The sequence below is a fragment of the Alexandromys fortis genome, unplaced genomic scaffold (genome assembly GCF_014885135.2).
Source record: "Alexandromys fortis isolate MF-2015 unplaced genomic scaffold, M_Fortis_MF-2015_v1.1 scaffold_7, whole genome shotgun sequence".
Classification (NCBI taxonomy): Eukaryota; Metazoa; Chordata; class Mammalia; order Rodentia; family Cricetidae; genus Alexandromys; species Alexandromys fortis.
The window spans coordinates 211670-225244 of NW_026067920.1; the positions used below are offsets into that span (position 1 = coordinate 211670).

A 13575-nucleotide genomic window follows, 5' to 3' on the forward strand; every position below is an offset into this window, starting at 1 on the left:
GAGAGGGGAGACAGTCAAGGGGATCCCTGGACGCTCATGGGCTAGACAACCTGCTATGTCCATATACACAGCAGCAAACAACAAACGATGTCTCCGACATGGTGGAAGGCAAAGTCTGGCCCCTGAGGCGGCTCTCTCACTTCCCCATAGCATCTGTATGTGTGTGCACTTGCACACACAAATTAGAAGAAAAAATGAGCGATATGGTTAATTGAGTCCTATGTGCTTGAGGTTGGAGTGGAGTAGGAGAAGGTGAAAGGGAAAACTTAAAAAGCCAGTGGAAATCACCCTCAGCCTGAGCATCACTGCTGACTGAGACGGAAGCCCAAGAGCCCCACATACCAGGGATGCTGCCTTGAGCATACCGGCATTTCATTGGCTGTCCCGTGGCAGGAGCCCACAGCCAATGTTTTATGGAGGCTGTCTCAGGAAGCCTAACACAGCCCTGCAGGGTTCATTACTCAGCTACCACCCAAGGGTGTGAGTGGGCCCGGAAGACACTAGACCAGAGGGAACAGGCACTGATTGACATTTATTTCTTCCTCCTGCTTCTGTTCCTCCTCCTCTTCCTTTGTTCCTGTGAAGTTCTTCGGGAATTCAAATTATAAATGATTCAGCTTTGCTGCTGAAACTGTGAATATCTGATGAACAGAAGTGACCCGCACTAATGACTTCCTTCCTTCCTTCCAAATATAAAATGGGGGTCTGTGTATGTGCAGGTGCATGTGCACATAAGTGCATTGCATTGTGTGCTCTGTGTGTGTGTGTGCGCGCGCGCGTGCGTGAGTGTGCGTACATGCGTGTGTCAAGTGTTCATATGTACAGAGGCCAGAGATAGATCAACCCTCTTCTGCCTCGGGCACCATCTTTGTTTGAGATAGGGTCTCTCACTCTCTATGACAAGATTGGTCTTGAACTCATTCTAAATCTGCCTGGCTCCCAAGGAGCCAAGATGACAGGCCTGAGCCGCTAGGCCTGATGTGGCTCCATCTAGAGGCTATGCAGACAGAGCCTGTTGCATATTGGTGGAATGGTCCTTGGCTTATAGCAGCCCAACTTCAGCTCTGACCCCCATAGTTACACCAAGTGCCGTGTGTGTGTGTGTGTGTGCATCTATGTCTGTGTGTGTATATATATGTGTGTGTGTGTATCTGTGTATGTGTATCTGTGAATAAATATGTGTAAGTATGTGTATGTGTGTGTTTGTGTGTCTCTGTGTGTGGACATATGTGTCTATGTATGCATGTGTATATATGTGTATGTGTGTATATCTATCTGTGTGTGTATTTGTGTACATGTGTCTGTCTGTATGTCTGTTTGTATGTATGTATTCTGTGTACATGTATCTGTGTGTGTATCTGTGTCTGTCTGTATGTTTGTATGTGTGTGTTCTGTGTATGTGTGTCTGTGTGTGTATCTGTGTACATGTGTCTGTATGTGTATGTATCTGTGTGTCTCTGTGTTTATGTATGTGTGTCCATGTATGTGTGCCTATGTGTATGTGTGTGTCTGTATATATGAGTATTATGTGTGTGTCTGTGTATCTGTGTATGTGTCTCTGTGTCTGTATGTGTGTCCATGTGTGTATCTGTGAATGTGTGTGTTTGTGTGTGTATGTGTCTGCATGTGTATGTGTCTGTGTGTTTCTCTTTGTGCATATGTATTTATTTCTGTTTTTATTCCTGTGTATATGTGTGTGTGTATCTGTGTATGTGTCTGTTTCTGTGTGGGTATTTATGTGTATGTGTGTGTATATGTATGTGTGTCTCTGTGTGTCTGTGTTTGTATGTCTGAGTATGTGTCTGTGTATATGTCTCTGTGAGTATATTATATGATATGTATGTGTGTCCTTGTGTGTATGTGTCTGTATATGTGTGTGTCTGTGTATGTGTTTGTATGTCTGAGTATGTGTCTGTGTATATGTCTCTGTGAGTATATTATATGATATGTATGTGTGTCCTTGTGTGTATGTGTCTGTATATGTGTGTGTCTGTGTATGTGTTTGTGTCTGTATGTGTCTATATATATATGTATATATGTATGTGTATCTGTGTGTGTGTATGTTTTCTTGTTTGGAAACCACTGAGCCGGTTGGAAATGCATCTAGCTTGACCTCACAGTACCTGTTTAACAGCTGAAAAGACTGTTCTCTGGTGATGCTACATTCACAGGGATCAGGGCCTAGGACCGCAGTGTGTCTTTGGGAGAATAAATTCACTGTACAACACCTGTCCTTTCTATGGTGACCAATGTGCCCTAGGATGTTTGCTCAAAACTCTCCCAGACATCCCAAAGCTTAAAACATTGGTCAGTCCCAAGCAACCTGGGACAGTTATCAGTGACAATGCCACCCCCGTAGTGTCTCAAACAATCTTCTTGCCTCAAGCCCCGCCTGTACCTTGGGTTCCCAACCTAAGACAGAGCCCACAACACTATCAACACTGTATTTGTTGGTAGTTGCTGTTCTTGATCTTATTTGTCAGGCAGTGTGTAGGCAAAACAAGCAAACAAACAAAAAACTGGATTAATTGAGCAGATTTTGAGCCCAAATTGGTGATCTTGAATTTCAGCCATGCCACTCGGCATTGAGGTGGGAGGCAGAATAATCTCAACATCTCCTGATGATTGTCATTGTCTTGTCTTTGGAACAACAGGGGTGCCTATATTTTGCAACAGGGCTCTTAAGAGACAACCTGCACGGTGTCTGCATGGGAACTGCCACAAAGCTTGGTGTCACTATGACTACTGAAAAGCTGTTATCTGTTCTAATATCATAGAAAGAGAGACAGAGGGGAGGGAGGAGGAGAGAGAGGGAGAAAGGAACAGGGAGATGCGGGGAGAATACCAACACCTTCAGAGCTCCAGTGGCCAAACGCAGAAAACATCGAAATCTTCTAGAAGGAACAGTCTACATCAGATGCTAAGATGAATTCCTGAGACACCAAAGAGTGAGTGACATGTGTCCCCAGGATGCAGGGAGCTCAGCTGAGAGCCACTTCCACACATGCAGCAGAATATGCTTTGATAGATGTTTTTGTTGCTGTGGAAGGCAGGATTGAACCCAGCATGAAGGATGGATAGGCACCTCCTAAGTATGGACACACATTTCTGTCCTCTTCTTTGCAAATATATAGACTATTATGGCAGAAATGAGTCATTCCAACTCAGAGCACCTTTTCTGCTTTTGATAAATTAGTTGAATAGCTACTTCTAAATCTAACCCAGAATTTCTTCAGGTCATAATTTCACCACCTCCAGAGCACACTGGGCTTTTGTGACCCAGTGATTTAGGTGATGCCCTGCCCCTCCTCTGAACCTACCCAGCCACACCACTACATAGTATCCCATAGGTTCACTCTGTGGGAGCCAGAGTCCAAACCCCCAAAGTATACTTTCTCTTTTCTTTGCTCTGGGAAGAAATTACCCCCTCATGGTTCTGATTCAGAGCAGTAAAAAAAGGGGAGGGGTAAAAAGCTGAAACTTTTTTCTTTAATCTCAAGAACCTTTTCCAAAAAGTAGTATTTTGCCAAAATTGCCTTATATTTTTAGCATAATTCAACATTCTACTGTATTGTGAAAAGAAATTTTCCTCTTTGAAACAAAAATCTGGACCACATTAATAACCAGCTAATGGCATAAAGGATGTGTTTGCAGAAGCACTGTGACTGTGGCTAGCAGCATCCCTGGGAGCTGGAACAGGGATGTGAAGAGGGGTAATCGTAAGGCCAAGTATCCACCCCAAGTGAAGTTCCATTCCACGCATAGATTCCATGAGCCGGCTTCTTAACTGATGCCCAGCCCAGGGTCTGCCCTTAGGCACCTCACCTGTAAAATCACACACAGGGTTGAGATGAACAGAGTTAGTCAGCCATCTCCAAACAGGAGGCAATGAACAGAGCTAGTCAGCCATCCCCGAACAGGAGGCACTTAGAGAGCAGCTGCTAATGTTAGCATTGACTTTGTCAGGTCTTGGTCTTGTCCTCAGTCCCAGCCAGGGTTCAGCAAGGGGCAAGGCAGCTTTGGAGAGAAATGTGATGCTGAGTTTCACATCCAGCCCTGCCCACTTCTAGCAGCATAAACTTGGCCAACAACATGAACTGTCCTGGCAGGAGTGAAGACAGTCTAAAGAGAGATGCCTATGCCCTTGGCACCACTGTAGCAATGTACTGCAAGGAATCTCGTGGTTCAGGGAAGCGAAGGCTGAAGCCAGGGTGCCAGCTGGAGGAGGTTCTGGTTCCAGGGAAGGAGATTTCACTGAGTTCTGGCAACTTACCAGACCAACTTGCAGGAGAAACTGGAGCCAAGGCGATGATGGATCAGTGTTGGGTGGGGCTCCTCTTTAACCAGGACTGCTTAGTTACACACAGCTCTTGTGCCCTATCTAAACCTAACCTCATGTTGAGACCTCAAAGATTGGCTGTGGCTCACTGGACATGATTCTTGTCCCTTTTCTCTATATGGCCACTGAGACACGTCTCTTCCCTCTAAGTCTAACCATCACTTGTCTCTGGATTATAGTTTGAGGATGGGTGTCTGAGCCTAGGTAGTTGGACCTGCCAGGAATCATGCTCTGACCCTAACAGCTCCACTGACAACCTAACTCCAGCTTGACTTTTGTCTTCTGTAAAGAGAAATTAAACAGGCCCATGAATGGCCCCAAAGACCTGACTGTGTAACTGGGCAAGGTAAATCCTCATTCACATTAGTTCCTTCCTTCCTCTCCACCCCCTCCCCCCTGAACCTGGTCTTGTAACACCCTCCTTCTGCAGAGCCAGTGATTGGTACCATGACTTCCAACACCAGAAACAAGTAAGAGAGGTGGTGAGCAAGCATGTCCACCTTAGCTCTGTGCCTTCTCTAGGCTGGCACCTTCAGGGAGCAGGGCTATCCTAGCTATATGCTGCAATCATGAAATGCCATAGGCAGGGTTATCTCTAGGAGGCTGGGATTTGGTGGAGGCTGTTCTCTGCTTCCAAGATGGTACCCCTCAATGTCTTCCTCTCATGTGGAAGAAGGTAGACGGATGTGAGCAGTCTGCCTAGTTCCCTGCATCCCAGCATGAGGTTTGGAATCCCACTTGTGATGGATCCACCCTCATCATTTGATCACCCCATAAAGGCCTCACCACATTGAGGGTTCAGCCCCAGCACCTTGGTTTAGGGAACTGTATTGGGGACCCACCACAGACTCGGGGCCCAAGAGATGGAGTCTCTCACCCTACTTTTCCTACAGTTTTGCCCCTGAGAATCACAAGGAAGGGACAAGTGTTTTTTCCCCAGATGTCGCAGACACTGTGGGTTCATTGAAGTCTATGAAACAGAATAATTCAAGTGGCTTCATGATATCCTTTGGGAAATGAGAATAAGCACATAGCAGTTCAGAGGGTGGAAAAGACATCCCCAGACTGCTCCAGGAGTGCCCTGGGTGGGGTAGAGAGCCTCAGGACACCCTGCACTCAGTAAATATCCACTGTTGGTCCTCTGTCTATCCACAACTCCCTGAATTCGGGGGATGCAAGAAAACCAGCAATACCCACCCCCACATAGCTTACCCTCGATGGGGGGAGAACTAACTAACAGGCAGTTCTACGCTCTATGATGCATGATGATACGCAGTTAGAGAAGAGTGCATCAGGGCTGGGAGGCGCCCTCTCAATACAGGAGTCAGAGGAGATCTCTGTAAGGAAGGACCTGTAGGCAGAGATGGTAAAAGCGAGAAAGCAGGATGTGTGGGTGTCCTTGACAGCTGTGCCAGGAAGACAGACGATGGCATGTGCAAAGACTCTGGGGCACGGTATTAGGACCAACCATCAGGGAGGTAAAGCTGGAGCAGATAAAGAAAAAAAGGAAATGACCTCGGAGAAGTAAAACGGACCGAAGATCAGCCACGGGAAGGAGTCTGGCTTCACTAGAGCGACTTTGGACATGCATGTGGGTTTTGAACAGAACAGTGGCTTTGCTTAACAGAGTCGTGCGGTCTTCTCTCCTAAGAATAATCCAGGGCAGTAGGAGAGATGTGGGAAACTCAAAGGAAAAGCTACTCAATGATCTAGTGACCCAGGCAGAGCATAACGGTGGCTTTGACAAACACAGTAGCCTTCAAAGTGGTGACAGGTGTCAGACGCAGGCTGTCTCTCAAGGTAGGGTCAGCATAACTTCCTGACGGAGCAGGTGTGAGTGGAGATGGCTAGATGAGCCCTCCTGGCTGCAGGTGTCTGGGTTGGCTTGAGTCTCCAGAGAGATGGGGCCCCAGGGCAGCAGAAGCTGTGAGACCCTACCATCTATGAAAGAGAGTTAGCATGCAGGCAGAGGTTCGCACAGTGAGCCACATTCCACTCCATCACAAACCAAACATCCCCACTTCTCAAATAAAGAAACTTAACAGTTGAAGGTTTGAAATTCTGCTTTAAATGGCTCATCTTCTGTGTTGGCATAGCCTCTCTGGCAGCAGAACCCCTGAGTCTCCCCGATCCCCTTCACACCTCACAGACTCTGTGGACAAACAGAAAGCACCTTTCTCAAAGCAAGGCGCCCTTCACAACCCACAGTGCTTTGAATGGATGCTTTTATCATTTATAGCAGCCGTACAAAACCACTATTGTCCTAGCTTTACAACCACAGAGACACCGTGAGTCGAAACGTGTGTCACTGGAGACTCTGGAATGTCGAGTACCTAGACCCTTAAGCACTGTAAGCTCCAAAACCACCGTCTTCGGTCAGAGATTAAATGAAATTGATGAAAACACTGTTATTGCTTCTTGGGAAATGCCACTAAAAACACTGCCATCTTGTCTTTGATCAGTGGTAGGATGAAGCAGTCAGGCCTGGCAACTGTAACCAGGAAGTCTTTGAGAGTTAAAGGGAGTTTATATCCAGGATCACATATATCCAAAGATTGGTTTGAACTACCCATGAAGTCAGGGATGGCCATGAACTTGGGGTCCTCTTGCTTCTACTTCTAGCAGCCAGCAAGTCCCAGGAATCCTCCTGTCCTAGCCAGCACTCTCAGTTCTAGGGTCACAGGCAACTGTAGTGTACAACCACATCTGGGTTTTTACATGGGTGCTTAGGATTCAAACTTGGCTCCTGGTGCTTGCTCAGGAACCATCTCCCTAGCCCAGGAAGTCTTTTATTGAACAAACCCTTTACTGAGAGCCAAGCACCATGTCAGGGGCCACAGAGGCTGGAGAGTCCTGGGAAGCCTGGCATCTCACTGAGGTCTAAGCAGGACACAAGGAACAGTGACTACACCCAGCATCTATCTTCTGGTCTTTCTGTTTTTGTACAAGGCTGTACCGATTAGTGAGGGTAGATCGTCTGCATACCAGAAAAAAAATGTATCCTTGTTACCAGGATCCATATTTTCCTTACAAACTGGGGGTTTACAATTCTCACACACAAGAGTGTGCCACGGGAGAGGGAGGAGTGTGATAATGGTAAAATGAACCAAAGATAATATTTATCGAAGATTTCGTAGTCCCTTCTCAGTGGTCAGTTTTTAAATGCCTATTCTGCAGAAAAAAATACAGAGCAATAAAGACTGTTTTCTTTTTTTCCTCTCATCTCGACCATGGTGGGGAACTGACTTATCCCCACTTCCTTTGAGACTGACTCAAGTGTCACTTGGGGCAGCAGCAGCAGCCACTGTGGGGTTCTCTCCAGAACGGCTGGCATATAAGTGCTAGGGGCAGAGGAGACTCGTGCAACCCGGCTTTCCAGCCAGCTGGCTAACTTGCTGACTGCTCATTCGCTGTTTCTGTCTCTACCTCCCCACAGAAAAGCCTGGACTCCTACTGCTTCCTTGTCTTTGCCACAGTGTGCATCATGGGAGCTGTCTACTTCTATTTGGTCCTCCCAGAGACCAAGAACAGGACCCATGCAGAAATCAGCCAGGTCTTCGCCAAGAGGAACAAGGCTCAGCCCCCAGAGGAGAAGGCTAACAGCCAGCCTGCACCAGATCCATCCTCCACGCTGGACAGCCATGGCGAAATCCAAATGTCTAAATATGTAATCTCACTATAGGACCCCAAGGCCTTCCCGAAACTTAGAAGGTTTCAGCCGATTGAAGCCATGAGACTCTCATACTGGGGTGTTAGGAAGAAGCTGGGGACAATCAGATCTCACAGCTGTGTCTTCACAGCTACCCCTTCCAAACTCCCTGGAAGCATTCCCTAGGTTTGGTGCACTCAGCATTCTACACGGACCAAAGGTCGCCCTCTTCATGACCGAACCTGTAGTTTTGAAATAAAGTTGGGGGAAAGGGATCGGGTTGCCCACTCAAAGGAAGGACTTTTCATCTGATGGACAATCATTGGAAAGAAAATGACAGACCTGGACTTGTCCTTGCTATGCTGTTGCTAAGCAACCCTGACCTGCCCTTGGCCTCCAGAGTCCTGGACTTGGTCCTGCATGGAGGCTTTCTGACACCCATGGGAAGATTCTAGGTCGACACTAACAAATGCCTGTTGCTAATCTACCTCTGCCCTGTGGACCTGAGGCTTTGGAACACCTCTTACCAGCCCACCACCTTCTGCACCTACCGAGACAGGCTTTGTCCCCAGCGCTCACGGTTTCCAGGTCTGAGGCTGTCTTTAGTTCAGACTGTTACAGGAGAGCACACGGAAGATCAATAAATAATAGTGTTAAGAATTTTTCCTAACGCGAGCTCTCTGCCGACACAAAAATTGCAATCAAGCCAAATCACAACAAGCCAAATTTAAAAAATATCCAGATTTAATGGGATTCCTGTGCTCCTGGGTGGCCCCGAGGGGGAACCAGGAGGCTGCGAAGGCGACCACCACTGTGGGGAGAGGAAAGAGGCCAGGAGGAAACTTGCCAAGAAAGCAGTTTAAGTAGACTGAGGGAGCGGTTTTGGCAGGCTCGTCTTGACCAACACTTGGCGGGCACAGGGAAGGGGCCTCCAAAGATGGAGGCCAGAGACCAGGGCTTACAAATATGAGAAAGAACTTTCTGGCAACTAGGGGGCAGAGACTACAAGTTGAGCTCTGACCACTGAGAATGACACTAAGACTAAACCTAGAATTGATGGAAAAGAACACTGGGATTGATTAGTAATGCCTGCTCTGGATGAAGGAATGAGAGTCTCTGCTCCTGAGCCTCCTGTTCGCAGTGTGAAGGAGATTTATCTTCAGAGGTCACAAGTTGCCTGGAAAGACACTCCTTATCACTCAGAGTGCTCATGTGAAGGCTGGGAGAATCACCTGCCTCAACAGCTGTTAAGGGAGTCAAAGAATCGTATGTACAATAGGGTGTTTGAGTGGGTGTCTGGAGCAACTTTTATCTTGCCATCATTATACATGATTTATGATGTTTGGCTGAGTCTCTTCTTCTGCCCCTAAAACAAAGTACCTATGACAAATGTCATAAGCAAATGGCAGGTTCTTAAACTGGCATTGGTGTGTTTAAGTTTAGAATGCCTTATAAGGCATGGTACCAGACGGGGAAGTCCCCAGGCGAAGCAGCACTGCTGTTTTCCCGCCTACTCTAGACAAGGGTGGACTGATTTTCCCTCACTCTTCATCTGGGCTTCTCCATGGGTGCCTTGCCAGCTCAGGGCACCGTGCCATCCAGCACTGGTTTGGACAGTGTGTGTGCATATGGAGAGAACGTAATACGTGGATTTGACAAGTGCCATCACCAAGGGAGCCAAGTAAATTGCAAAGCAGAAATCCTAACATTTGAAAGCTGTCGTTCACTTGGAAATTTAAGAATTCTGTCAATAAATATTTATTAGCTAGTAACTAATCTGCCTCGGCTGGGTACTGGAGATATGTCTATGGGAAAGGAAACACCCAGCCCTGCCCTACACACTCATGTCTGACGGAGAAGAGGGAGAGTCACAGCACTATTGTGAGGCGCAGTGCCATCCGTACCGGGTGAACAGTGGTGTGGGGACGTCTAGCAGGAGGAGCTGGGTGGCAGCCGAGAAAGGAATGCCTTCCCAGACAAGAGACAGAGCAGAGCCAGGACGAGTGTGACTGTGAGGCCAGAGGACAGTAATTATTTTTGCATGTTCTTATATTTGAAATTATAATGAAGCCACACTACAGACATTTTTTGAAAAATAAATCTCATAATAGAACTGACCATCTCACTGCTTCACTTTTTACACGACTATGTCCATTTGCTGCCTGTTATTAGTCCACTACAAACACAGAATATATAAAGCATGATTGCAATCATATTTCTCTCATCTCCTATTTTTTCCCGCTTGATATTAAATCAAATACATCATCTCAATCCTGAAGACCTTTGTTCACACTCTGGTGTCTGCTGCAGAGAATTCTGCATAGGAAGCTGTTTCTTAGATGCTGGAAGACAGTGAATGGGGATCCAGGAGTCAGAGCCAGGCATTCCCTGAGGGTCTGCAGGCCAAAGTCTTGCTGGATGTCTATTAGTCATTAGCACCCTGCATCCTTGCATGGTCCCCAAGAGAAGCTCAGCTATCATCCTCACTTCTGATTCCCACCCAAGGCTAGGGCTGACCTCACCCCTTTTATGTCCATTATGCCCATTTCACTTCTTCCCCAATCTCCAAACAATGGAAGTTGGTATTTCTTCCCCTCGGAGTCCCTGGAATACGGTAATTCTTTCAACTTCTGGTGCTAATATGTACACACAAGGCCATTTCTCTCTGGCTAATTTTAATTAAAAGCCCAGACACAATCACAGTGTAAACTCAGGCAGACTGAAGAAAGCAGGCAATAAGAAAGCAGTTCGTAGGTGGGGCTCAAACTGTAGCCCTGACTTCCTGCATCTTCTCCTCCCACATCTCCCAGCTCACACTCCAAGACAGCAATGTCCAAAACCACAGAATGGGTACCCAAGAGAAGCTCTGGAAGAAACCGTTACTCTATTCGGAGTGATGGGAGGAAACGCGGGGCCCTGCCTGGAGGACGGGGAACCACTGGAGGTGACAGTAGGAACCACACAGGCACTTAACAAAAAACCCTTCTTTCTGATGAGAAGTTGGGAACATGAGCCTCTAAGGGAATGCTTATTACTCAGCCGTTCTCTCTGCCTCTCTCTCTCTCTCTCTGCCCCCAAGTCCCTCCCTTCCCTCTCCTCCTATTTCTGCTTTGTTTCAGATACAAGCCCACGTAAAATATAACACAATAGTGGGGGTGGGGGAAGCCTTGCGGCTCTGACCAAGAGAGAAGAATGCAAGGGCAAGGGAGTAAAGAGAGCTGAAGACACCCTAAATCTGTGGATGAGATTCTGCACCAGCATGCATCTGATCAGAGGAACTTTGAGAATCGAAATACATGTAGACCCCAGCACAGGCCCATCCAGTTGCCAAGGCACACACACGGGGTGGACCTACAGAACAGCACAGAGACTAAGGTAGGAGTCACCACCCACAAAGCATGGGTAAAAACTTTTTATCTGAATTTAGCCAGGCCAACTGCCTGCTCTCAAATAAAAGCACACATAAAACTTGAATAAGTGTCAGTTACACTATTTAAAACGCACAGGATCAATGTGTGTGTGTGTGTGTGTGTGTGTGTGTGTGTGTGTGTGTGTGTGTGATAACAGGGTTAGAAACTGGCCAAGTAGGACAGAAGCCCCAGAGTGTCAGCTCTAAGAATGTCCTTCCTTTGCAGCTGTTGAAAACTTGAGTTCAGATCCCAGAAGCCATACAAAAATGTGGCTGTGACCATTGTCTTGTTCACCAAAACCCCAGGGTTTTGAGGGAAAAGGACAGGAGAATTGGTGGGGCTCACAGGCTAACAGGACAGCTCCTGTGTCAAAGAAATAGATGAAGAGGGACAAGACACCTAATAGCCTCCTCCAGACCCTAGACCCTACTCACGTGTACAAACACACACCTGCACACACAGGTACACACCTGCACACTCATGAGCACTTAGATAACACTAACCATCTTATAGAAACACAAAAGAAAAAAGAAAAACAGGAAAGGGGAAAAAGAAAAATAGCACCTAGCCAGTTATTCACTGGCCAATTCCAGAACATGATTCAATTGCCCAGCAAAGAGGTAGAGAAAGACACAGTGAGCAATTGGCTGGACTCTGCTTCTGACAGCTGGATTTGGTGTCTGCGGTGAAAGCACTGGCTGAAATCGCTATGTCCCCACAAAGATGAGGGATCTGTAGAAGTGGGACAGAGTCCACTTGCTGGCCTTGAAGGTAGAGGAAGGGGCCTGAGGTAGGGACTGCAGGTAACCTTTCAAGATTGGAAAGGGCAGGGGCTGGATTAGCCCCCTAGACACCCTGAGAAGAGTGCAGCCCAGCCAGCATCTTTACCTGCAGAACTTCTAGTTCCCAGACTGTAAGATAACAAATCTGGGTGGTTTCAGTCCAGGAGGGGAGAGTGAATCACTCCTTTTAAATTTCCATCCTTTGCCTTTTGGTTCGGAAAAGCATTTGCATTGTCAGAGGAAAAAAAAAACATAAATAAGACAAAAATCCAGATTTCCCAATTTCTTATTTCCCATTTTTGTGGATGTATATTTGACGAATAAAGAGTTGTGTAGCTTTAAGGTGTATGGCTTGATGTTTTGAGCTAAGTTTATCCTGTGAGACGAGGGCAGCCAAGCCAATTAGCACAGCCCTTGCCGGACATGGTCAGCATGTTCTTGTCACTTTAGACATGATGTGCACACTTACGATCTACCACTTCTTATACTTCAGGTTTGCAATGCACTGCTGTCTGTTAAGCTACCATTGTGGACAATGTTTATTTTACATTACTGAAGCCTTGAACCATTTCACCCACCTCTACCTCCCTCTGCCACCACTAACCCCGGTGGCTGCCATTCTCCTCTCTGCTAACTCACTGTGTTTGTGGTCATTTGTTACAGCAGTGGTAGAAATACAGGGCAGATGTTCTAGATCTTTGTCCCCATAGTGAGTAAAGAATCTGTGGAGCCCAAGAGGCTTCTTGAGATCTGGGAAGTCTTTGACATGATTCCTCATGGTCTCAACCCAAATTGGTCTTTGCTTAGATGGCACATCTTAGCTACTTCTCCTTGCAGACACTTTGAAGAATGTTTCCACTGCTGGGAATCCCAGAAGTGATGGCTTCAGATAGAGCATCTTTAGTCTCCATGGCGTAGCAGGCACCAGAAACTCTTACCTTATTAGGGAAGCAAAATAAGACTGGGGATGCAGCTGCAGTAATATTGCCCAGCGTCTTAGATACAAAGCTAGAGCCATGCCTTCAGGGGGCTTTGAGGACCATGCCCCAGACCTCACATGTCCAAGCTGCTATCACAACCCTGGGCTCCCCACCCCTGCATTTGCCACTAATCCTCAATATTCTATCTTGACTTCTATCACTTCTTATTTCCAGTGTCTTTTGTGACTGAAACTCAATCCATACAAGTTGTGACAGGATGGTGCCCACGGCAAATGAGAATCCATGAGGCAAATCCAATTCTTTTGACACATTGCTAGTTATTTCCCTGGGGCACGGCTGCCTGCGGGTACTTGAGGATTCTCAGCGTCTGGTGCCCTGGCAGCGTGCTGGAGCTGTCTGTGGTGCTGACCTGGCCCTGCTTCCTGCCTGGGTTCCCTTCTCCTTCCTGCTCTGA

The 13575-nt window shown here is 47.0% G+C and overlaps 1 protein-coding gene across 4 annotated transcripts in view; it reads left to right on the forward strand.

The window, feature by feature from the left end:
• Nucleotides 1–10105, forward strand: part of Slc2a9 (solute carrier family 2 member 9) — a 124463-nt gene extending 114358 nt beyond the window's left edge. For all 4 annotated transcript variants that reach the window (XM_050140987.1, XM_050140989.1, XM_050140988.1 and 1 more), the window contains one exon: nucleotides 7776–10105. In XM_050140987.1, the coding sequence (XP_049996944.1) occupies nucleotides 7776–8021 (246 nt within the window). In that variant the 3' untranslated portion in view covers nucleotides 8022–10105. The remainder of the gene's footprint in view (nucleotides 1–7775) is intronic.
• Nucleotides 10106–13575: the final 3470 nt, after the last annotated feature.